The sequence below is a fragment of the Acanthochromis polyacanthus genome, chromosome 6, assembly GCF_021347895.1.
Source record: "Acanthochromis polyacanthus isolate Apoly-LR-REF ecotype Palm Island chromosome 6, KAUST_Apoly_ChrSc, whole genome shotgun sequence".
Taxonomy (NCBI): domain Eukaryota; kingdom Metazoa; phylum Chordata; class Actinopteri; family Pomacentridae; genus Acanthochromis; species Acanthochromis polyacanthus.
In genome coordinates this window covers 10,607,939-10,635,298 of record NC_067118.1, presented here as the reverse complement: position 1 = coordinate 10,635,298, position 27,360 = coordinate 10,607,939, and the positions used below count along the sequence as shown (strand labels likewise).

At 37.9% G+C, this 27,360-nt stretch overlaps 1 protein-coding gene across 1 annotated transcript in view; it reads right to left on the bottom strand.

Annotated features, from left to right (window-relative positions):
• Positions 1-27,118, bottom strand: part of LOC110960428 (oxysterol-binding protein-related protein 2-like) — a 35,521-nt gene extending 8,403 nt beyond the window's left edge. Inside the window, exons 1-10 of the mRNA XM_022207666.2 lie at positions 27,004-27,118; positions 9,715-10,077; positions 5,602-5,728; positions 4,302-4,377; positions 3,673-3,807; positions 2,353-2,450; positions 2,080-2,262; positions 1,845-1,952; positions 766-855; positions 283-403 (exon numbers count right to left, since the gene is read on the bottom strand). Coding sequence (XP_022063358.2) covers positions 283-403; positions 766-855; positions 1,845-1,952; positions 2,080-2,262; positions 2,353-2,450; positions 3,673-3,807; positions 4,302-4,377; positions 5,602-5,728; positions 9,715-9,751 — 975 coding nt within the window. The 5' untranslated portion in view covers positions 9,752-10,077; positions 27,004-27,118. The remainder of the gene's footprint in view (positions 1-282; positions 404-765; positions 856-1,844; positions 1,953-2,079; positions 2,263-2,352; positions 2,451-3,672; positions 3,808-4,301; positions 4,378-5,601; positions 5,729-9,714; positions 10,078-27,003) is intronic.
• Positions 27,119-27,360: the final 242 nt, after the last annotated feature.

Below are 27,360 nucleotides of genomic sequence, written 5' to 3'. Positions count from 1 at the left end.
TACATCAGTCTTGATCAGCTTGTCTTCATTTATTCGCCAGTATGGTTTGTTTAGTTATTGTAAATTCTTTACCAAGTTTTCTGACGTCTGGAGATGTTAACTTGCCAATATTACTTAAACTTCTTGAAAAACTGCAGTTGGACACAATGTGCTGTGCTCAGAAAAGCCAGTAACAACATTATGCAACAATCCACTCAGATTAGTCCACATAGGTCAGCTGTTCAGTGTAGCCACAGTTAAGCTGCCTTGAAAAACAGCAGACACTGAAATTCAGGCTCTTACATTTTTTTGTTTTTTGTTATCTCCTTTCTTCTCCGACTTCTTGTGGGCCTCATAAGCCTGAGGGTCGACGCTCCACATGCACTCGGTCCACTTCCCGTAAATTACACAGAGCTTCTTTTTACTGGACGGACATAAAAACAGAACAAATATTAGCAGAGGGATAAAAATGGGAGAAAGATGAGGCGATGAGAGAGAAGAAAGGCAGGACAAGACAAAAAGTAGAGAGGGAGAGGAAGCAATATGGAGAAGAAAAATGACAAAAAGGGAAAACAAGAAAGAGAAGAAAGGAAGAAAGAATGAATAGACAAAAAGGAGGAGAAAAAGAGAGAAACAGTGGGGAGAAGGAAGAAGAACAATGCGAGAATTGTTTGAAGTATTAGCAGATTGAGCACGAAAAGAAAAAACAGAAGTAGGACTGATTTTAAAAGCTAAAATGTTATTTTAAAATGAAAATTCATACTGTATGTGAATATAACTTCTAACCTCTTGTCTTGGATGTATCCCTCCACTTTGTGAAGCTCTTTGCCAAACATCCCACATGGCTTGAAGGTCAACACACACTTGTCTCCAGTGCTGCAAGAGGGAAGAAAAACCACCTTTATACCAGATATATCTGTGAGAGATGTGAGATTAGACAGTTGCAGTGAAACCGCAAGATTTTCATTTTACATGCATCAGTTTGCTTCCCTAAGTTCACAGAAAGGTTTTATATTCAAACCCTTGTGTTGCTAGTCTGTGCATTTCCAGGCAAGGCACTTATTCAATCAGTGCAACAATGAACTAAGATGCTTCAACCGCGTGAATACAACAGAGCGTGCCAGAAATAAGGGATATGCGAGCTTAATGTGAGCTTTGCAGGGCTTCACTGGATAAATACAAATGTTAAATAAGTGGTTGTTTGCCTAACAAGCCACAAAGTAAGTAAACAAGTTGTAAAGTATCAGAGTAAATACTGAGGCAATAAAAGCAGCACACGGCAGGAGAACGAGCAGCTATCAGAAACAGACATCACATTTGTTAATGTCACGGTGGTACATTTGATCTTGACAGGGGTTCACAGCACAAATTCTGGATACTAATTGGTGCCAATTGAGTTTTTAATGCAAGATTCTCTGATGTTGTAATTCACTAATAATTTAATCAACAGCTTTATAAAGGACCGAACTCACCCTTGGATGAAACTTGAGTTACAAAAACAACATTAATCCAAAACTGTAGAATTTTGATAATTGTTTCTGTTAACAGAATTACACCATCATAAATTGACTCTCTTTATTGACAGACAAAACAAGCTTTTAACAGGGATTACTTTAGGCTCTGGTAAAGTTTAATGAGTGATTTTCGATTTTTTTTCCATTTCAGAGCTACAACATAATTAAATATTAAGTAGGTCATAGATTCACTGATAATAAAAATAACTGATCGCTGTAGCCCTGTTGTACTATTGGGGTCTCTCATACATTAATAGTTCTAACATTACTTATAAATCAATGATCAGTGTTAGTACTGGTTTACCATGTTTGTTAGTGACAGTATCTCCCATGCACGCATCATTTATGTACCTGTGGTTGATGATTTCCACTGTGCCATACTGCTCTATCCACAGTTTGCCCAGGATGATGTTGTGCACACAGCAGAAAGGGTTACTCCATGTGTACACCTCGCTGTGCCTGGAGAAAAGAACAGAAAGGAAAAAGTCAGGGTTAGGAGGGAAGGTAGAAGAAAAATAATGTGATGAGGAAATAATATGTAATCCAGAAAAATTGGGACTATACAATTATATTTTTAGTGGCTTACTTGAGAAGCTCTAGTGTGATGGTCCCTTTCGGCTCTGCCTCAACACTTTTGCCCCAGAACCTGAGTTTGGGGTAGATGGAGCCGTGGAAGACAAAGTCCCCGATCAGGCTCTCAGCGTGGAAGGCACTGATTGGAGGATGATGGGAAACCTGTTCCGACACCAGCCGGAAACCCTGATCCTCTCTGTAGACAGCAGGAGCAAACAAAAAGAATGAATTAACTGTTAAGACAGAATGAGTTTAAACTAAATGACACGTATTTGTGCGTTAGTACCTGGTGAGTTCGTAGGTCTCCCCCAGCAGAGGGTTAAAGGGTTTTCCAGTTCGGTCCCACTGAGATGCAACCGCTGACACAGCAAAAGCAGCTACTGCCTGAAGACAAAGAAACACAGTCCAGGTTAGTATGCGTTTACCTGCAACAAGTGGTCTTTATTAATTTAGCGCATGTGAGCATCAACATCTATTAGTTCTATTTCTGATATGTGTTCGAGGTTCTCATTAACTTGATGAAGTTCATCGATGAACTACAAGCATGTTTGTGTCTATTTGTTTTAATTTCAGCAGTTTGATCTGAGTTCATTCCAACCAGTGCAACTGTTTACATTCACCACTTATCTCAAAATGTCACAGCCAAAATGCAATTCAGACAAACAATTTCAGGTCTCTTTACCAAATACTGGTTGTTCCACTATTTAGCAAATTTCTTCTCTAAACACTTCTGGGGTTTATCTGTAGGGCTACGTTTATTTAAATTATTTAGGGCTCCAGCTTACAACCATTCTTTAACCATGTGTTAGTTAAGATTTATATGGTCACATTTGTATGAGCGTATTTGATCATTAGCCTGATTTAGAGTCACTCTGAGTGGCACAGATAGCTACTGTGTGAGACATTGATGATAAAAGTACTACTTTTTCTTATTAAATGGCCAATCAGTCTCTCCCTAAAAACAATAGGAAATTGCTGGTGGAGAGGGAGAGGTCCAACACACCTGATGAAGCAAGACGATTATAACTGAGTCACCTGACGAAGAAAAAGTATCGTACTACTTTAAGTCACCGGGTAATCTAATCCCCTGGTTTCATCTTGGGCAAGTCTGACAGTAAAATGCTTAATTTCACTATTTTCAGACTCATTTCTAGTCACTTTGAGCTGCTACACTGTGGCTGCAAGGCTGCATGTACCATAGTCTGCCTGTGAGGCATTTAAGGAACATCAGTAAATTGTAGTGTCTATGGACAAGCACAAGTTAAAGTTGAAGCACGTGAGGACCTTAAGCTGTGCTGAGTTTGTATTAGTGATATAACAGGACATCAGGGAAAAGACTGGTGACAAAATAGTGTATTTTCGGACTACAAGTGTGTGCTGCCAGGGGAAATGGGATAAGTCTGGAGCCCTGTTTTTTTTTTAATGTGCTGTATGATTAGATTTAAATCGTATTGATCAGTGGCTCGCACAATAAAAAAGACAAGTATAAACAGGATGTTCTGAAGTTAAAATAATAGACAAGATGTTTTTTTTAAATTTCATACACTAACTTGAAGACGTGTCATGTAGGTGAAGACAACAGAAATGTGTGCTTTGTGTGTCCGACCTGCATGCGTTCTATGGAGTCGGACAGTGAGCAGGCTCTGTTGATGAGGTAAGTGTGTTCCATGTACTCGGTGATTCTCTGCAGGAAGCTCAGAGGCTCGTTGAACACGATGGGCATCGTGATCTTGGACAGCTCCTGTGAAAAAGCAAACCGAATATGTTGTGTGAAATCATCTGAATTTCAGTCAAACAAATGAATGAAAAAAAACTGTAAATGTAAAGAGACTGATCTACAGACTATTGTTGACACAACTGCTGGCAAATGTTACTAAATGCTTAAAATATTGTTTAAACCAAATAATTTTATTTGGTATTAGTTTAAAAGTACATTTATGTTCATACACGTGTGGCATAATTCAAAATACCGTCTAAATAGGACCCAGTAAAACAACCATGCAGCTTCTTTCAATGTTCTTTTAAGAAAAAAAAGAACAACCGTACCAACCAAAGCCAGAAAGCACTACATGGACAAAAATGATATACTAGTCTGATTATGGTATATAATTTTTTAATATATAGTATTTTATTAAGACGGCAACATTAATCCGTACACTGTGTTTGACATGAACTTATTGATGCTGTCATTCGTTGTGTGTACAGAAAAGCAGCAGGTTAATTGTGTGTCCCTACCAGTCCAATACATCTCTTCAGGATACTCCAGACACTAATAGTGTTTCTGGAAAACATGGGTGCAGGTAAAGATGTCCTGAGGAAAAAAGAAGAAAAGATAAGAGGATGATTTGGTCTGTCGAGTCTGTTAGCAGAGCAGCAGAGAATAGAAATGCTATTTGTAGATAAGAAATGGCAAATGCGACAAAGAAATAGAAATAAACAATTGGCTCTCCCCATATTTGACCATGCTGATTTAAAGCAGTCGATTTTTGCTCTGCATGACTTCCTTGAAATATATGAAAGAAAAACTGGCAGCAGACGCCTCTTTTTCACCTGTTTCTTTAATCCTCTGAACCCAAAGCAAACCCAAACTATGGGCTCATTCTTCATTACAGTATAAAGTCCTGTACCTCATTGTAAACAGCAAAACTATGACTAGAAGTAGAGTGAGCTTGTAAAATGTCTTCTGTGCAGAATGACAAAATTATATTGCCATAAACCATAATAAATTAAAATGTCAATACGCATCAACATTTTTGTGGCTACAAGTTTTGGAAATCTGGTATCTGGACAAACAGGGTGGCTCTACATATTATAGATATTTTAAGATTGACATTTTATTTCCTTTTATCACCTGCTCTGGAAGAACAACCTGAAATTTAGCTGGAAACTTTTAGTCACTTATGACTTCTTGGTTTCTTGAGGAGTGCAGATTTTTTTTTACAGAATCTAGTTGGCTATGTGATTTAGTTTTGAAAAGTTTTTAAATAAGATTGGTAGAATAAAGTAATTTTGATCAAACATCACAATTTTAATGTGATCAATCTTCAATTTGGTTAATTTTCCAACCAAACGCAGCACATTATTTGCTCAATGACCAATGGCAATGATGATTCTGCCTGATGAATGGTGTAATTTGGGTGATTTTTTAAAGGATAATATGCTTTTCAACGCTGGTTTCAGAGCGTTAAGGCTGACTTTTAAACATAATCATATACCAAATCCGTTCTAATACTGTAAGTAAAAAAGAAATTTATCTGGATTATTTTTTTCTCAAAGTATTTCAGCATTAGTGTCAGTTCATATTGTTTTTAGTAAATGAAAGAAAATGAAAAACGACATGAAACTATTCAACTAAATGCCAACAAAAGAAAATATAAAAATCTGTAAATGGAAAAAAGGGTGACTTTCAACCTCAGTCAGTAAAAGTTGTGACCGTGCCTGCACTCGTTCAAAGAGGAGAACAAGTGACAATGCATCTCCACTTATCTGAATACCCACACTGCAGGTGGAATGTGGTGCAGGAATGCAGCAGTACCTGTGTTTCTTGATGCCGTTCTCTTGTGGTACTGATCCATTGTTCTTCTGACTGCTGCCATCAAACACTTGTGCATCTTTGAAACTGGCCTCTGACACGCCCTCACACGACTCGTCCGAATCCAGGCCTGTGAGAAGGAAAAAATGTGACATCATAAACATTTAATTATGTCGCATGGTCAATGTTCAGTACAGACGAAGAAAATGAAGCTACTAAAAAGGCATAAATGGGTCACTATGATTGCAATGGCAGCTGACTTTGGGTTAATCATTCATATGTTATTACTGTGAATCTACACCTTACTTGCTCCCACGGCGAGTAAATGCTTCAGGGTAGAGTCACGGAGAACTCCAGGTGGGGCTTTAACAGCAGCTTAAAATAGACTAAAGTGTCATTCAACAAACACACCTACCCAGGTGTCAGAGTCATTAGCTGTGTGTTCTTTCCACAGCACAGAAATCTCATTACATTTGATTTTAATGTAGCTTGAAAACTTTACAAATTCATTGAGAAACATAGAAAGCAGGACAAAATATACCAACAGACTATAATCTATTCACAATGTCAAAGCCTCATGTTGAAGGTGGAACTTGACACTCTGTTGTGACTTCTGTGAAACTGGAAAAACGCGTTTAAAAAACCCCACATACTCATAATATACTCAGTAGTTTGGACAAGGTCATCAGTGCAACCTAAGAACAGCTGGGATAAAAATGCAAATTTATCCTTGTGTAAAAAAAGGTCAACATTTTTGATACAGTTTAAGGATCAATAATAATTTAAGGAAAAAATATCACCTGGCAAAGTCTTCATACTGTTTAACAAAGTGTAGTTAACACCTATTATCTAAAAGTTGAAGTCTAAGAAAGAAACATTAACGCTAAGGCTGAGCTGGAAGCCACCTGATGCCGTCACAGTTAATGCACGCGTACTAATGTATAATTCATCAGTCCTGCTCTGCGTCTGTCTCAGATTAGTAAGATGATCATAATAATGACACACAGACAGGTCAAGACGCACACACATCTTTTGTCTTCTATCAGCATGGAAAAAGCAACTTCCAAAAGACAAAACGATGACACCACAATGACTGTACGTCAACATACACACGTGGACAAAATTGTTGGTACCCCTCAGTTAAAGAAGGAAAAACCCACAATTCTCACTGAAATCACTTGAAACTCACAAAAGTAACAATAAATAAAAATTTATTGAAAATTAAATAATCAAAATCAGCCATCACTTTTGAATTGTTGATTAACATAATTATTTAAAAAAAACAAACTAATGAAATAGGGCTGGACAAAAATGATGGTACCCATAACTTAATATTTTGTTGCACAACCTTTTGAGGCAATCACTGCAATTAAACGATTTCTGTATTTGTCAATGAGCGTTCTGCAGCTGTCAACAGGTATTTTGGCCCACTCCTCATGAGCAAACAGCTCCAGTTGTCTCAGGTTTGATGGGTGTCTTCTCCAAATGGCATGTTTCAGCTCCTTCCACATATGTTCAATGGGATTCAGATCTGGGCTCATAGAAGGCCACTTTAGAATAGTCCAACGCTTTTCTCTCAGCCATTCTTGGGTGTTTTTGGCTGTGTGTTTTGGATCGTTGTCCTGTTGGAAGACCCATGACCTGCGACTGAGACCAAGCTTTCTGACACTAGGCAGCACATTTCTCTCCAGAATGCCTTGATAGTCTTCAGATTTCATCGTACCTTGCACACTTTCAAGACACCCTGTGCCAGATGCAGCAAAGCAGCCCCAAAACATTACTGAGCCTCCTCCATGTTTCACCGTAGGGACAGTGTTCTTTTCTTCGTATGCTTGGTTTTTGAATCTATGAACATAGAGTTGATGTGCCTTACCAAAAAGCTCCAGTTTGGTCTCATCTGTCCAAAGGACTTTCTCCCAGAAGCTTTGTGGCTTGTCAACATGCATTTTTGCATGGCTTTTTTATGAGTTTTTTCAGCAGTGGTGTCCTCCTTGGTCGTCTCCCATGAAGTCCACTTTGGCTCAAACAACGACGAATGGTGCGATCTGACACTGATGTACCTTGGCCTTGGAGTTCACCTTTAATTTCTTTGGAGGTTGCTCTGGGCTCTTTGGATACAATTCGAACGATCCGTCTCTTCAATTTGTCATCAATTTTCCTCTTGCGGCCACGTCCAGGGAGGTTGGCTACTGTCCCGTGGGTCTTGAACTTCTGAATAATATGAGCCACTGTTGTCACAGGAACTTCAAACTGTTTAGAGATGGTCTTATAGCCTTTACCTTTAAGATGTTTGTCTATAATTTTTTTTCGGATGTCCTGGGACAATTCTCTCCTTCGCTTTCTGTTGTCCATGTTCAGTGTGGTACACACCTTTTCACCAAACAGCAGGGTGACTACTTGTCTCCCTTTAAATAGGCAGACTGACTGATTATGAGTTTGGAAACACCTGTGATGTCAATTAAATGACACACCTGAGTTAATCATGTCACTCTGGTCAAATAGTTTTCAATCTTCTATAGAGGTACCATCATTTTTGTCCAGGCCTGTTTCATTAGTTTGTTTTTTTAAATAATTATGTTAATCAACAATTCAAAAGTGATGGCTGTTTTTGATTATTTAATTTTCAATAAATTTTTATTTATTGTTACTTTTGTGAGTTTCAAGTGATTTCAGTGAGAATTGTGGGTTTTTCCTTCTTTAACTGAGGGGTACCAACAATTTTGTCCACGTGTGTAACTGGTAATAAAAGTGCAAAACGATGACGCTAATAATCACTGACAGAAAACAACACCCTGCCTGTCAACCAAACGTGAACGCTGAAGTTGGTAAACAAACACACAGTAAGAGGCCAGGGACACACATTTGTATACCACAGGAAAAGGTTTACAATAGTCTCTATACTCCTTTAATTGTTGGAATCACATCCTAGCATGTACTGCTGTTCACACCAGTGCCTGACTTTACATCTCAATTTGGCATTCCTTGGCATGAGACACTAATTCAACTTCAGCGCATCAAAGTTCGGATTTATCGGACAGAAGCAGCCCTTACACGGGTCACTGGAATATAGTAGCAATGCCCTGATTAATCCTAACATTATTCAATACATGTGCGCTGGTCTGAGCACATTAAGCCCCACAGAAAACTTTGTCATGGTGCCCCTTCACTAGTTAAAACCTCCACAATGTTCTCTGCCACATGAGAAACCTTTACGAGTTCAGCTCTCCACAAAATAATAAATCAAACCAACCCTTGTGACAAGTGCATTTAAGTAATTAGCTAATGCATTAATATCATGGTGACTGTAACATAAGGAAGCATGGCATCGCATGGGTGTTGACTTGGAGGATTATTGTCTGATCTCTCCACAGACGCAGAACTCTGACACGCCTCAAAATAAATCATGAGTAAAATTTAAAAGGCGTCCTCCCTCAAGATGGGGAATAAAAAGCGATAGGAGCTGATTTTGGGTTGTAATAGCCCAACTAACACACTCCATCCCTTCTTTGTCTCTAAAGTAAAATAAAAGTCTTAAATTATAATTAAGTACTTACTTTAAAAACATTGAAATTTAACAGATTTTTCCTTCCAATTCTTAATTTTTCAAAAGAACACACATGCAGGCATGAACCACACACTCCCCAGAGTGTTGGTGGCAGCGCTGCTCATGACTACAAGACAGCCGACCTCTGAATTATTGAAGCAATTATCAGACGAACGTAGATTAGATTCCATTAGATGCTATTATGCCTCTATGACAGACAAAAACAGGCCATCTCAAGAGGACTGATAGCCTCTTGTAGTCTGCTGGTCTGTGAAATGACAACAATGCGTTGAGAGTTCAGCTTTAATAAACCAGACGGACACTAAATATACTGGTTGTACTGACTTCAGAGTCAAATAATCAGTCAGTGCATCAAAAGAATCATCATTTTATTTTGTTAAAATTGAAAAAATAAAAGGTGACAAATTTTGTGGTGACGTGCCGCAATATGGAGCACTGCAATAACACAATACACGACACGACACAACATTCGGTTACCTTTTTTGAGACCATCTACACATCTTCATCTACTAGAAGTAAGAAAGCAACAGTTAAATAGCCAGAGCACTCACCTGTGACGGCGTCGAAGAACTCATCCTCATTGCTCATCTTCTAGAGTCAAAGCTGACCAGTCGTTCAGGACAGATGTTCAACTTCTAGCACATGTTCCTTTTGGCAGTGGTTCCTCAGAGTTCCTCTGGAGGGAGGCCTGTTGGTGAAAGTCCCTCTGGAGTATCGCCACCACGGTGTTCGTTCAATATGAAGATAATGTCAAAAACTCAAGTTCACGTTGAGTGTTTGGCAGATTGTTCAATTCCAGAAGAATGACAATGGAAGATGTCAATCAGAACAAATCTGTTGTTTATAGGCAGCGAGCTGATGTAACTTCAGAGTTCAGTACCTTTGGCGTTGTTAAGACAACGTGAAATAGTAATCTGTAGAGACAAGAAAAACAAACAAAACATCCTTACAAACAATGAATGTAAATGAAAAGTTCTTGAAAAGGTCAGGTTTTTTTCAGCACAGATGAGAAGACTTAATGTCTTGTTCAAGGCAATAATAATTTCTAAAATGCAAAACAAAATCAATCAAAAATGTATTCATCAATAATATAAATGTAGCACACTTTCTATCAGACAGAAGCAGCCATTACACAACCTACTGGAATATATTAACATTGCTTTAATTGATCCCAACTTGATTCAATACATTTGTGTTGGCCAGATGTCATTAAGCATCACAGAATACTTCATCATAGAGCCCATTTACTAGCTAAAACTCCTGCAATGCTCTCTTTCTGTCAAGACAGACATGCCAGTCTCCTTTGGTTGCAACTGTATTAAACTGTAGGAGGCTCCATCTGGTTGCAACCACAGGTAATCTACAATATTTGAAGTGTCAAGTTAAATCAAGTTAAGTCAAGACTAGGACTTGGAGACAACATCAAAATAACAGAAAACAATGGACTGTCCAAGCAGCGATTTAATCCTTGTTCTCTAAATGAACTCTTTAGTATTGGGCTCACCATTCATAAGTTAAGTAAGTTAAGTTTGCATGAACAATAACTGTAAATTATATTTAATTAGAGACTAAAATTCCTACTTTCTGCATTATTCTCTACAGAGTTTCTTGGATTCAGAGACCTTGCCCTGAGAGATACAACTACATAATCCTTAGTTTAACATTTTCCATTTCCACAATGCAAAGAACATTGTGCATAATGGACTACAGAGATGCTCTTTACAGTGAACCTCCACAGCCAACAGTTCATAGATTTCAGATGACACAGAATGCTGAGTGTTGTTCTCCGCTATCGAGGCTACCAGCTGAAAATCTGCTTAGTCTGTAGGAGCAACAGTGTTGTCTATCATGGCCCAATGAGTGCAAACAGAGAATTTTCTAGTCCAGTAGTTACATAATCGGGACACCACTGTCACAGGCATTCTGGAGCTTTGTTACCCTCTGTTTGGTGCATTAGCTCAATAGAGTCTGAACTCCCAAAATTCAAACATGGCAAGCTGAAATTTTTAACAGACTGGGAACTAGGAGATGGAAACTGTCACTGAGTAACACATAATAAAACATTTAGTTTAATTAACAACTGAGATAGTTAACAAACTGAACAAAACAACCATAAAAAATTAAAAATGTATGCTTCGATTGGGCCAAATGATGCATGTCGTACTGCTTTCAAACCTCACCCAGTGAAGGTAGAAGCAGCCAACCAACCAACAGACAGTAACTATAGTTCAATCCCTCACATTATGCAGTACATGCAAACAGATCAATACATGTGAATTAGTCACCAATAAAACTCAAACTGCTTCACTGTGCTGCCACTGTACTACATTTTTCTGTTGTGTATAAAGTCAATATCAAATTCCTGTCATGTACTCTTTGACTAGAAATCACATGTAAGATTTTAGCACAACTACCAGAAGACCAAACTGCTGTAAAACATTTCCATTGCCCTGACACGGCCCACATGGCAAATATGACAAATGTTGACTTGCAAGCTGAGTCACTGTTTGTAGCAGGAACTCAGCAGTTCGTTAGACACCTTCACACAGCAGCAGTCTCTTCTCTAACACACAAAACAACTACATGCTACACAACAATATGCTTGATCTTAACACATGGCCTCTAAATATCAAGATACATCATCATGGATGCCAAATACAGTTATGAAAATGTATGTTGATTTTTTTTGACATATCTAAACAAGCAAAAATGTGATCATCTTTGAAACAGTGCCAGCAAAAATAGGTGATATGCTTGAACTACAGCACAAGGAAAATAATAGGTTTTCACTCCTTTAGTCAAGAAAAATATCAATAAAATGTAACATTATTCTGTGAAAAAGCACTAATTTTGCTCGTTTTAGCAAAAATAATTTTGTATTTTGCATGATTTGTCCAGAAGTCTCTGACATCAACCTGACCACTGTTCACATCTTATGTCAACAAAAGTCAACTATTTCTATTGGGATAAACATACTTTTACCATGTAACCAAACCGTGTTAATACCACATTTCAAATATATTCAGTTTAATAACATCCGTTACAAAGAAAAGCAGTAATAAGCAGTTGGACACAGAAAATATTACATTTTTTCTTTAAAAAGCAAAACAAAAAATGTTGTGGAGATAGTTGCCAATTATTTAATTCATTTCTGCAGTTCTGTATTATACTCCGAGTTGCATTGAGTGGCTAGGCTCATTCTGTTCACTGATAGAAAGCTTCAGATATTATTTTATATAATATTATCCAGATTATAACATATATATCAGTACCAAACTCACAAGCCATAAACTACAGGGTATTGTATTGCCAAAAAATTGTTTTAAGAATAGCAGCCACGAGCAGGGGGAAATTATTTATTCTTAGATTAATTTTAAATTCTTTTCAAGCAACAAACAATGACAACTATAGATATTGCTTCCTTCTGATTCAATTTCATACTGATAAAAGAGTGCTCTGACCATATGAACGCAAAATAACAAAACCTGTAATACGTAGTTTGTTGCTGCATAAACAGAAGTTTCCACTGATTCTGTTCTCATCACAGCTGCTCCACTGTTTACATACATTGCATAGTTTGCGTGCATATTTCTGCAAGCTCAGAAAGACAGAGACAAAACCAAGACAGAAGTTTATATCTTGAAAGAAATGTTGCTGAGCATCTTTTCGTCTACAGTTCACCTACAGTTCAGTGCGGTACAGAATCATTTACAGGAGATTTCCAACACCAGTTATTCATCAAATATTTCCTGCTGTATTTACTGTGGTGATTATCATTTAGTGGCTGAACATCATCTGCTATTCTCTTCAAAATATCTTTATTCCTAGAGGAAAGGCAGGCATTTCATGAGACTGCGTGATACAAAATTAAATTTGAGTTATGCAGCAATGTAGTCTTACTGCAAATACTTACTTACTGAACGACACACCAGCACAAAATCTTTACATACCAGCAGAAAAATTACACCTGATTTCAAACAGTTGTTCAGTTCTGACTAACTGCTGAAGCTACTTCTTCTCGTCTAACTCTGCCTTTTTTCGTCCACAGTGGACAAATTTCACCTTTGCCAGAGATAGCTGACGCCTTCAGCACACAAATGAACTTTGGCCTCTGCATTACGGATAAGCTGAACAGAATTAGATGACAATCTGGTAGTCCGTTGTTTCAGCAGCTCATTCAATTTCCAACCCTGCTTTTTTTAGGTCAAGGTATGTTGATTACTACTAAGTCTAGATGAAACAGAAGATAAACCTGTTTCCTGCATTACAAGCATTAATTCCGAACAAATTTACACAAAAAAACTAATTCCATTTAAAAAGGGAGTTGACTGCTTTTTAGTAGATTTTATCCACCAAGAGATCTACACTACAGAAGGAAGTTTCCTGTTTATCACATAAACTAGGACAAATACTTCAGCAGTACATTTTTGAATCCCAGTCGGAATAAACTAGATTGTTAAACTTGTACAACTCGTCCAAGTGTCAAAAATGTGCAAAAAGACACTCAGCTATCCCAACCTGCTTCAAAAGGGTGAGCTGGTAGCCAGGTCCACAGTTGTGATAACTCTTATCACACATATTTCTGTGCATCACTGCTACAGTACTCTGTGTTCTACCCATGATCTATGAGCATCACACCAGACCAGAGGACAAGGCAAGAAATGTTTATTTATGTCACTTCTAGAGTAAAAAAAAGTAACAGAAGTGCCCCATTTTTCTTCACTTTGTAGTGATACTCTACTGTTCTGCAGATAATTTCACAATTAAACAGTTATGTCATATCAAGATAAGGTATAAAATGTTGAAAGGTCAACTCAACGTCATTTTATTTGCAACAGGTCATTACTGAAAATGTTGGAATTCCTTTTAGTGGCTCAAACTACATCTTCCAAATCAAAATTGCAGGTCAAAGTATACCGACTCCTCATCACTAAATGTAACTCGACCTTCAAAATGGAACCTTGGAAACCTGCTACATAGCAACAGCCCTGAAGATATGACACAAGGCTCGCCTACCTGCATATCTATGAACAGAGCAAACACGGCCGAAGCCTTTCATTTGCATGATTTGTTATAGATTACTCATTTTTCTCATCACTTCTGCAGCCCCACTGTTGCTACTACAGGATCCATTTATACCAAGAATAATTCTGCTTGACTGAAACTTCTTCTTCATTTTAAATATTAATTTTAAGTATGCAGCATGAACATCTGTCCAGATGCACTGCTGGTCACAAACAGGGTATAAAGGTGAGGTTGGTAAAAACAACACATTGAGAGAGATATGAATATAACAGAGAGTGGCATCAATAATAAAACTGCATTATTGATTTTATGCAATAACCTGACATAGTTCTGACTGTAAAGTGCTAACAGGTTGTCATAAAAGGAAGGGCAGAGTATATCAGCATTTCAATATCATAACTATAATTTATGATGCACTTTGCCCAGGACACATCACAGTTAATTACTATAGCCTAATGTTGAAAATCAGATCAACTGCTTGCTTGAAACAAGAGTTTGCCTAACATTTCCTGGTATGGCAGTCTGGTGTTATGGTAAGGCTCTGTTTACAGTCTACAGTTCAACAATTAGGCCCTCTTCATTCAGTCAGCAATTGATCTGACTGCATTAAATCTAGTTGAATGTTAATTTTGTAATAAAATGCTTCAAGCTATGAGCCAAAACAAAGCCTGGGCGCTACTAGACATTTCTTACTTTGTAATAACACTAAGTCCTTGCAGTCAGGACACTCAGACAACTGCAGACTCACATCTTAGGTCACCCTTTGTCACACTCCTTTAAAAGTAGACAGATTTCCAAGGTTGGTGTGCAAAAGAGCATAAAGTAGCGATCCGGTTCACAAGAAAAATTCTATCTGATTACGCAATGACATTTGACAAAAAGCGTGACAGCCACAGCTGAACCCTCGGGCTGTAGTTGGCCTTCTGAGATGCTGAACAGATTCCGTTACTTTAAGATTTCCCGGAGCAGTTTGGAATTCTACATGAAGGCTTCAGTAGTTACATTTGTATGCTTGAAAAGAAACAGGAACTGAGTATGAGTGATTTATCTGGGAATTAATCCTGGCTAAATCTAAATTACTCTGATGAATGCCTGGATCTTTTATTGTTGAGTTAATTTGTTGATGATTGACAGGACAAATGTTTATTTGCATCGCATATTACGTCGACAACGAAGCATAAAAGTGAAATAAAATCCGTAAATGTTTTACTGATATTTATTGGTACAGGCTAAAAGCAGTTTTGCTTCTATAATTGCAGGTTTTGATCTATATTCAAATGTTCTGTTGGTCACCTTGTGCTGTTCAGGAACTCACTTCTGTATTCCATAACTGTGCAGAAAGTAGATCCAAACACACCCACGGACAGAGAGACAGGAGATCAGCTTTCTGATTGGCTGAAAGAGGCTCTCAGATCATATCAGACGCTGTATCCTCGACGCCTGTAAGCTGTTACGTAACTGTGACAGACATGGCACCACATGAGCACCACCACCTCTCTGCTCCATACTTGGACAACAGCTTATCACCAGTAACCCCAACCTGAAGCCATATTATTCCAATAGTTACACAAAACACAGAGAAACCCATATATTTAACATGTCAAATGTAGAAAACAGGTTTTAGACCAGCTATGACAGCTTCATCTTGATAATATTAACTTTTATTTAAACTGGGACAGTCCTAGACATCATTATTTACCGCAAAATCTAAAACTACAACCATAGATTGTTACTGAAGTCCATCCACTATTACTTTAACCTTTTTTTCTACGTCAGAAATATGAAGTGCAAATACATAATATACCTCATCATTTGAAACATTTATAAAACAGATTTTCTTGCCAAGAGTGAAAGAAAGGCTTTAAAATTACATAAATTCATGTTGCTAGTTCCACAAAAAGTTAAAAAGAGCAGAAGATTTTCCACATTTGTTTCACATCACTGCTGTTAGAAGTAATAGAACCAGTATCATAGCTAGTGTTCCGTCCAAAATTTTCTAATTGAATAATGAGATTAATTATGGCATTGATAAAAACAGCTTATCACAAATAACCCCAATCTGAGGCCACATGATTCCAGTAGTTACACAGAACACAAAGAAACACTGTAGGTGACGTACACAGATTAGAAGGCATGTTTTAGACCAGGGATGACAACCTCTCTTTGATGATATTAACTTTTCTTTTAAGTTCAGGAGTCCTGCACATTATTTATGTAAAGTACAATGTAAAACTACAATCCTTGTTATTTAAGCTCATCTACTATTAACATTTTTTCTTTGTCAGAAATATGAAATGCAAATATAGAAAATGCCTCATCATCTGAAACAGCCGTTATAAAACCGATTTCTTGCCAAGAATGAAATAAAGATTCCAAAATTGCTTAAAATCATACTGCTTGCCTTACATAAAGTCAATTTTGTAAATGAGGGCTAAATAAAGTTCATCTTATCTTAAAAGGAGCAGAAGAATTTCAACGCTAGTGCTGTTACAAATAATGAAGCCAGTATCACAGCTTTAGCTCAGTCCAGTAACACAAAATATCAAGAAATATTCATTTTTTTTAATATAATAACAATAATAATAATAATAATAATAATAATAATAATGAACTGAATAAACCAAACTTTATTTTTAATGGAAAACTACTGATATAAGAGCAGTTTATGCCAAACAGCTGACAACAAGAAAGGTCACAAACTGAAGTAAATACTACAAGAGCGTTGTGCTGCCGTTTAGTTTTTGCTAACAATATGTTGCACTGTACTTGTTTCCAGTGGCAAACCTCTTTCTTCATAACCTGCAGCTTTAAGAGAAACCTACCAATGTTCCATTCATAAGCCTACCGATGTCTGTCCTCCGAGGGCCGACAAAAACATTCAAATCCGCAGGGACAAGAAAAGACGAAGAGGGAGAGCTGGGGCGAAAGGAAATAAAGCGACGATGACTGTTGCCAGCGAGACAGAGCCCAGTACTGATACAGCAAACGCACACACACACACACACACCTCTCTACACACACCTGCCTCAATAGGTGACACACCTCTGCACACTGTGAAACACATACCACAAGTTACACACGTGGACAAAATTGTTGGTACCCCTCAGTTAAAGAAGGAAAAACCCACAATTCTCACTGAAATCACTTGAAACTCACAAAAGTAACAATAAATAAAAATTTATTGAAAATTAAATAATCAAAATCAGCCATCACTTTTGAATTGTTGATTAACATAATTATTTAAAAAAACAAACTAATGAAATAGGGCTGGACAAAAATGATGGTACCCATAACTTAATATTTTGTTGCACAACCTTTTGAGGCAATCACTGCAATTAAACGATTTCTGTATTTGTCAATGAGCGTTCTGCAGCTGTCAACAGGTATTTTGGCCCACTCCTCATGAGCAAACAGCTCCAGTTGTCTCAGGTTTGATGGGTGTCTTCTCCAAATGGCATGTTTCAGCTCCTTCCACATATGTTCAATGGGATTCAGATCTGGGCTCATAGAAGGCCACTTTAGAATAGTCCAACGCTTTTCTCTCAGCCATTCTTGGGTGTTTTTGGCTGTGTGTTTTGGATCGTTGTCCTGTTGGAAGACCCATGACCTGCGACTGAGACCAAGCTTTCTGACACTAGGCAGCACATTTCTCTCCAGAATGCCTTGATAGTCTTCAGATTTCATCGTACCTTGCACACTTTCAAGACACCCTGTGCCAGATGCAGCAAAGCAGCCCCAAAAACATTACTGAGCCTCCTCCATGTTTCACCGTAGGGACAGTGTTCTTTTCTTCGTATGCTTGGTTTTTGAGTCTATGAACATAGAGTTGATGTGCCTTACCAAAAAGCTCCAGTTTGGTCTCATCTGTCCAAAGGACATTCTCCCAGAAGCTTTGTGGCTTGTCAACATGCATTTTTGCAAATTCCAGTCTGGCTTTTTTATGAGTTTTTTTCAGCAGTGGTGTCCTCCTTGGTCGTCTCCCATGAAGTCCACTTTGGCTCAAACAACGACGAATGGTGCGATCTGACACTGATGTACCTTGGCCTTGGAGTTCACCTTTAATTTCTTTGGAGGTTGCTCTGGGCTCTTTGGATACAATTCGAACGATCCGTCTCTTCAATTTGTCATCAATTTTCCTCTTGCGGCCACGTCCAGGGAGGTTGGCTACTGTCCCGTGGGTCTTGAACTTCTGAATAATATGAGCCACTGTTGTCACAGGAACTTCAAGCTGTTCAGAGATGGTCTTATAGCATTTACCTTTAAGATGTTTGTCTATAATTTTTTTTCGGATGTCCTGGGACAATTCTCTCCTTCGCTTTCTGTTGTCCATGTTCAGTGTGGTACACACCTTTTCACCAAACAGCAGGGTGACTACTTGTCTCCCTTTAAATAGGCAGACTGACTGATTATGAGTTTGGAAACACCTGTGATGTCAATTAAATGACACACCTGAGTTAATCATGTCACTCTGGTCAAATAGTTTTCAATCTTTTATAGAGGTACCATCATTTTTGTCCAGGCCTGTTTCATTAGTTTGTTTTTTTAAATAATTATGTTAATCAACAATTCAAAAGTAATGGCTGTTTTTGATTATTTAATTTTCAAAATTTTTTTATTTATTGTTACTTTTGTGAGTTTCAAGTGATTTCAGTGAGAATTGTGGGTTTTTCCTTCTTTAACTGAGGGGTACCAACAATTTTGTCCACGTGTGTAATATCACACACACAAACACCGAGGTACACAATAAGATGAACAATGCGATCAAGAAACTATAAAACAAACTGTACTGATCTTTTATAGAACCAACAATGAAATTAGAGTTGCGTGGGAAAGAATAATGTGAAAATTATTTAATCAAAGTTGGATGAAACAAATGAAGGACTGGTGCTGCTGGGTGACTAGTTTGTGTCTCATCTCAACAGAATCCTGCCTGTCCAGACCAGTGGTTTCTCAGAACGGACAACTGATCCTGTCGACTTCTACGTTTCAGATCCGTTCATCACTGACATTTCAAACACAAGCCTTAAGACTGCAACAGCTACACACAACGTTCACTCAGACCTAAACTAGGGATGGGTATCGTTAGGTTTTTCACGAATCCGATTACGATTCTGGTTCTGCTTATCGATTCCGGTGCCAAACGATTCCTTAATACGATAATCGATAAACGATTTTAAGCCAAACGATTCCTTAATACGATTATCGTATTAAGGAATCATTTGGCACCGGAATCGTTAAGCAGAACCAGAATCGTAATCGGATTCATGAAAAACCTAACGATACCCATCCCTAACCTAAACAAGCTCATTGTCTTTTGTAAAGTCGTTGGGTAAAAACAAGGTTTTTCACACCCTCCGATTACTAGAACTGGACCCGAATATCCAAATATCCGACTTTTCTGTCGTGACGTTGGTATCTGAATATTAATTTTGAGATTTGAATATCTGCGCATGCCTCCGCCCACCCAGGGATTTTTCAATCCATTTAAAAAGCTTGTTCTGTCATATTTTAGGTTTTGGCTATGGTATCATATTAAAGTCATATTTTTATTACTGTAACAACACTACTCACACAACAGTAAATTAGCAGCACAATTTTTACTGATTTAGCTCAGTTGACTTCCTGAGCATACCAACACACATACAGGCACAGACTTTCCAATGAAACTGCATTTCTAAAACCTCCTACACTTTACATAAGTGTCAACTTTTTCTGAACACCGAACTGCATTTTGTTTACCAATTATCAGTGGCACTTAGTTTCACATCTCAACAGCAGAGACTGTGTCATTTGGATAAAATCTACAAGGCTTCAGGTTATAGCTCAGAGATTAAGGTCAGGATGAAGGGAATACGTTTGCTCTGGCAGTCTGAGAGAAGGAGGCAGGATGTGAATGCAGCCTTAGAGGTAATGGTGGGAACAAGAAGCACAGACAGGCCACTGTGTCAGAGAGAGTTCAATACAGAGCAGGATTCTGCCGCGACTGCTCTCTTGTGCACTCATTTGTGCTGCAGAAAGTAAAAAGGGGACAGGGGGCTTACGTTAGAGAGCAAAATTGCTATGGAGATTTGAGTGTTAAAGGGTTTCTGCACCACTGTAGACACAGCCATAGATAAACTGAAGCCAAATGTGACCCAATCAACTGGAGGCTTGTTCTTCAAGTGTCCTGCTATCTAGGAAATAGTGTGACTGAAAACAGCTTGCGCAAGTAAATAAACCCAACATAAATTCTGCTTTTGTTCCTAACACTGGGCTGTATACAGAAAAGATTGTATACGGTCTGGCCAGTGATCGCCTTGAGATTTTACATTTCACACTGGTACAGACTTCTACTGTCTGTAAATGTGAAACTGTCTTTATTCCAGGCTGAGTTATGATATGAGCAAAAGTGCCACCAGCTGTGATGACGCTGTTTCATAATGAGACAAATACTGCTGCAGGGGAAAGAAAAACAAAAACAATTTAACATTAAAAATCAACCAAAATTTCAAAAGTCACTTTCTGGCTTAGACTTCCTATTTTCATCCTAACCCAGAAAAATATCTTGAGAATACGAAATAACACTGTTTGTAATGTGTGACATTAATATATAAAGTAAATACCAGCGCTATCTGGCAGCTCATGTAGACCTTCACTTACTGTATATCGCCCATAATTGGACACATTAGTGCTGCCAGTGGGCAGATAAATGGAAGTGTATATCACAAGACCAATAGACAGTTTAAATGTCAATAGCCCACAAACGACTTTTTATTAGAGTGTGACCGCGAGTACAAAATATACTCGACTTCAATCACAAGACCAACCTCATCGAGTCAATGCACTGACTGGAGCGATTCAGAAAACGTAAGTGCTAACGTCAACAACATCTCACACCACTGGGCACCAACTGCTCAGCAGAACAAAGACGAAAAAAAAAAGGTGCAACAGCAAAATACAGCCACCTAATCAGCTTAAACCTCACACTGGTGCAGCTGAATGACAAAACTGCAAAACTCTCCTCATGAGAAGAAAGTGAAAGTCTCTTCTTGTCTGTTTCCATCAGAGCTTTTGTTCTCCTTTTCACTGAAGCAAAAACAAATGCAGGTATGAAATGATGACATGGACAGAGAATTAATAAAGCTAACAATCGCTATGTAGTTGCTTGTCCCACCAGAGACAGCCTCTAGATTACATCAGTCACTGGGCCTTGAATGAGGACATTAACTGAGGAAGTGAACCACAAAACAGACAAACAGTGTCCCGCCTAAGGACAAATTCACACACATATAAAAAGATAATAACATTTTAGCTCCTCAGCTGGCATTTGTAACCAGAGCAACTAAAATAATAACAAGGTTCACAAAGGTTAAAAAACAAATAAATTCAAGGACTTGAGCCACTGCACCCTGACAAGCTCACTAATAATTATATTAACCCTGTGAACCCCAAACAATTTCAGGCTTTTGTCACATTTTTACTAATTGTGGACTAATTTTTCACTTAAAGTCCTCCACAACAACAACAATGACTAGAAGTACAGAGAACTAAAAAAATGTCTTGTGTAATAACTATAACGCCATAAATCATAAAAAACAAAGTTGCTTTTCTTTGATTATTTCACTATAATAATTGAAAAGACAAAAACTCAAGAAGACGTCTACAGCATGTTATAGAAAAATTGAAAACCTGCCAATTTTTCCTCTTTTTACAGGTTTTGCTTCTGATAAATAGTATCATTTTGGCAATTTTTTTGAAAGATACTACACCTGCTAGTGTGGGTTCTGGCATAAGAACTAAACATAAAGTTCCTTAGCCATGAAAGACAACTTATCGCTTTCCATACAAACACAGCTGGAAAACTGAAATGATCAGCACTACGATGAGAAGAAATGACTCTGTACGTCACAAAAAGAAAGTTTTACAATTACAGTAATCACCTGAAAACAACTACAGCAGGACAGACGGCGAATCAAGCTCATTGTCAATATATGAAACAAATTGCTCAAGATCTGTTTTTCTCAAGACTAAAGCTAATCCCATGACATCGCATAACTCCAATTATTTTTGCTCTATATCCAACCTTAGCTTAAACTGTAGGAAGATCGTAAAGCTCACTGAAAGCGACTTGGTGCTTCTTCTTCTTCATGTTCCTCCTACTGGAACTCCTTGTGCACCCCATGAGAACAAAACACCGTCTAATTGTGAGCAGGATGCTGAGCTTAAAGTCTAATACTCTCACAAACCGCCATTCAGCTCAGCATGAGTCAGCACGTTCCACCGATACCTGCTCAGTCATAAAACCTGCCGGGATGAGTTTAAATTTGACAGACAAATGCTCAGCATTTTTCTTAGACATGTCCACCCTTCAATGTAAACACAGCGACACACCTGAGATCAGGTGAAATTAATGCAGAAAAGCAAGTTTTGCAATTGTCATTGTACCCAACTGTGCAGGTGTGTGTCTGATTCACCTCAGAAAACCTGAATGACGCTTAACTTACATATAACCCGGACATCATTTTACGTAGTATCTACTAAAGCCACATTATATATACACACCGTTTAGCATTGAATTCTGAGATGTGCGCAACTAACTAGAACACATCATGGTACAACTCTGTTTTTGTTTCGTGATACAGCAGCTAAACTACAAGAGAGGACAGAATATAATTTAGTCCTGTTTAAAGGTTCTTGGAAACAGTTTTTTTTTTGTGCTTTCTCTTTTTAGGTGATGCAGAGTTTGTCATCATACAGGCTTCAGATATGAAATGATTTGAGACCAGGAGAGAACGACTGAAAAGGAAGATCTGGTTGGAAAAACACAAACACAAGGTCTGTTGCGAAGCTGCACAATTAACATAATAATAATTATTAAGATGATTTTGGCTTCCCACAATTCAATAATCATGATCAACTGCAATATTGATTTATTTAAAGTGTGCTCTGCTTGTAGAAAACAGCACATTAGATTACGATTATTTGGTGTCAATTTGGGTACATATTTTTAAGTTGTTTTTTTTTCAGAAACACGAGAGGGTCGCTCTACTAAAATCTACTGTCACCTGCAAGTGAAGCATTTAAGGAACCTCATTAAAATGTAGTGTCTATTAATGAGCCGATATTCAGTCACTGAGGCATTTGAGGTACAATTTCATTTATATTTTACCTCTATAAAATGCACTGTACTCAGATAAAGAAGATCCTTATTTTGAATCTTTTTATTTTTAGTGCAGATTTGTGTAGTTGCAGAAATGTAGCACAATATGAAAGATTAACTGTGAAAATATAATTGTGATCTCAGTATTGATCAAAATATTTTTGATTAGCATTTTAGCCATGACTGTCTAGACTTTGTCTGTTATATGAAAGCATTTCAGCTACAGAAAGGACGCTGCTGACCAAAAACAGGTAGTCTGTCTTGCAGCTGGTACCACCACATGAGGCAACACAACGAATTTGTTTGACTGCACAACAACCCTCTACGATCTAAATGGCATCCAAAGCAATAAAACAATTATATTATTATTATCATGATTTTGTTATATTCTATGCAGTTGCTCTCCTTACTCAGCCATTTCTAGAATGATTAATTCTTTACAAATAGAGGTACTGAAGTCACCTGATGAAAATTTCTGCATTGTTATCGCAGAAGAACAAAATATCATAACATCACTTTTTTTCCAATATGGCACAGCACTATTCCCTAATATTAAAAAAAACTGTGTTAACCTTCGTTCAGTCAGTGTGTGCAGCTTTGCCAGACAACATACTGGTCTGGTGTTACAAAAAAAGAGAGATACTGCCAAAATGACTGCTGTTTATGACAGTGTTGTCTTCGTTATCAGTAAACAAGGATAGGAAACACAAAAATGAAAACAGATGTCACATGATTCCCTCTTAGCCCAAATAATCTAGTTAAAGAAAAAAAAACATCAATGTTCAGCAACAAGTGTGGCTCAACTACACAGCTTATGCACAAACTATTTGTAGAATAATCCTAACAGAATCTGCCTCTAGTGGGGAACAGGTGAAGACAGGAACGAGAACTATGAACTGTTTGTGTAACTGGTATAGGTTCATGTCCAAAAACCAACATCAATCAGTTGTGTTATTAACACAGTACTCCTTTGCAGAGGATAATTTAAGACCCACATTAAAATACAGGTTGAAATAAAGACAATAAAACAAGGCTGCTCTGGCAATCTGACAAATGCTTGGAAAAAAACACAATCACAATCAATATTTAATTACTTATTATAATAATACCAGCAAGTAGTGATCGTATGCTAATATAATAGTGCATCTATAGTGGCCATGCTGACAATAATGACCATGAGACAGTCACAGAGGAGCAAAACAATACAATGGATGCGTATGAGAGAGGCTCCTGATTGGTTGCTTTGCTCTTTCATAAAATATACATACAGTACTGCCTGGATGGTTGCCTGGACTAACATTAGCTCAAACTTTGTCTCATCTCCCATGTGGCAACAAACAGCAGATATAAGACGCACTCAAAGAAAAGACCATTTGTGTGTTTGCAGAAGTGAGCAGCAAACCTGTAGTGTCTTTTTATTAAACAGTAGCAGGCAGAACAGAAATGAAAAAAGGAGCAGAACACATTTAAATTCAAGAAGCAGAAGAAATAGCTTTTCACATCTGAGTACTCCTTAAAATCTTGTATTTTTTGCATGTATGCCTGAACAAGATAAACAAACCAACAAGTAAATTTCAGATCCGGACACATCCATTAACTTGTGTGACAAAGTAGTTCATGTGACTGTATTAGTCCTGCCCCTGCTGCAACATTCCTCTCACCAGTGTTGAAACCTGGCTTTTAGTGCAAACCTTGCACCATCTTCTTCCTGTTCCCTTAAATTTAAAAACCACACAACTCAAAAATACGTATTGCACAAGCGACATATCCCCCAAGGTGCTTGGACAAAAATCACTTAACTCGGCAAACACCACGTCAACAAACACAGTCTCTCGTCTGTGCATAATCGCCTCGACGCTGCCATTCTGGTGCGAGGACGGCGGTTCAAGAGTGCAGAGTGATGCTAGCTTTTCAAATGAGACCATCGCCATAGCGACTAACGATGGGGGTAATTAGGGGACTTTAGGGAGGAAGACACAGAACATAATGACAACAACTGGAATCCCTGAGAGAGCAGTCTGGTGTCTCATGTAACAATAAAACCAGTTGATGTCTGACTTCAGAATCCTGTGGATGCCTTATGACATCTTATTATTCCAGAACAACTCGCTTCCAGTGAAACTTCATGGATGTTATCTCGTCATGCGATCATGTTTTTCATATTTTTGCAATGAAATCAATAAACAACTACGCCTTTGCTTTCAAAATAACTACAGAAACAGGAGACTGTAAAATAGGTTTTAGTTCATCTTCTGCTTGGATAACACTTTTTTTTTGTTATTTATTTATTTATTTATTTATTTATTTATTTTGTGGTGGAAAAGCAACAACTACAAAACACAGTTACAAAATTACACAGTTAAAACATGAGCAAAAAAATAATTTAAAAAAAATCAAATTTACAAGTAAATTCTGGAAAAACGAAGTGCATGTTGTGGCCTCAAGAACTCGCATTTTGGATTTAAAAGCGCTCGATGAGATTAACTCAGTCAGTCTTTCTGCAACATATTTCATGCAAAAGTTCCAGAGTAAACAAAAGCCTTTTTATTTAATTCAATACATACATATGGAACTGAAAGCAACAAATGGTCTTGCGAATGGAGAGAGTAAAGATCAGTGCTTTTCTGAGCAGTTAAGGACCAAATGTAGGTGGGCAGTATATATGAAAGTATACTAATGATGGATCCTTCAGTAGTTGATTTGTTATCCTCAGATGTCACAATAACGTTAAACAGAAATGTCTCAATATCTCAGTATCACTTCCTTATATATAAATATACACAAAAGCTGTCTGTATTTTTGTAAATTCGTTAATTTAAGTTCCTGAGCGGTGGTCAAAATATTTTCCACATGCCAGCATAGGGCAGAACTAACACTGCCTCTGAGGGATGAGTGAATCATGGAGAGCAGATAAACACACTACTGTGAACCCTGGTGTCAACGACCTGCAGTACACCAGCCTCTAAAGACAAGAGCTTTGTTTGGTCTCCCGGTGAGTAAGATGTAGATGCTGATGGAGGCAGAGAGAAGTCAAACAGGCAGGAGGACATTCCCACCGTTTACTGGGCCACTTAAAACGTGATGACGTTAAGATAATTGCTCCCTGGAGGCAACTTAAGTCTCCTTTTCGATTTGCATGTCTTTTTTTTTGGGCTTTCCCCTCTCATTTCACCTTGGGCAGATTTTTACAGGCTGTCAGGTTCTACTTGCACTAGCAACACATTAAAAAGACCCAAATGAATAGTTAGAAATGAACAAATCACCCAACTGTGAAGCAACATATTCCCAATTAAACCTTCGCTGACCCATCCCAAATATGCTACCGTCAACTGTTTGCTTGCTACATTAGCGCACACAGTCTAGCATTTGATATAGCTTTACAAATTAAATATACCAAAACTAGTTTAACGAGAAAAGGGATTTTAAATAGGTATACGAGTTGCTTTTTGTCCCTAACAACACACCTCAAGCTGGGAGTCACAACTCTGACAGCAGGTCTGGGAGCTTTTTGACAGCTAGCATTGACGTTAGCGAGAGAGCTAAAGGGGGAGAAAAGGAGGCTAACTATGCTAGTTAGCCTTCTTTTTTTGGACATTAAAAGGAAAAGCGAGATTTGTGGCGTCGGAAAACAAAGCAGAAAACAGTAGGAAATGAAACTAAAAATCTGTCGTCTTACCTCGGCGGTGTGTTCAGAGTGAATGTTTTGGCAAGTCCAGAGAGATGAGTAAGAATTTAGTGTGTAGCTTGGGCTGTACACAGAAGCGGAAGTCGCTGGCAAAGGGGGCGTGATTAGAGAATGACTGGCCTCAGCTGCAACCAATCAGATGTAAGCTATAAAGCTGTTAGCCAATAGCATTAAAGATTGGTTGGCGGATTGAATAGTGTAGTATAAACAACATGTAACTTTCCTCTTTATTATTATGTTATGCATCTTAACAATTATCTTAATCTTAATTAATCTTAAATCAGCAGTTTTAATATGATTTTTTATTATTATTATTATTATTAATAGTAGTAGTATCATTGTCATTGA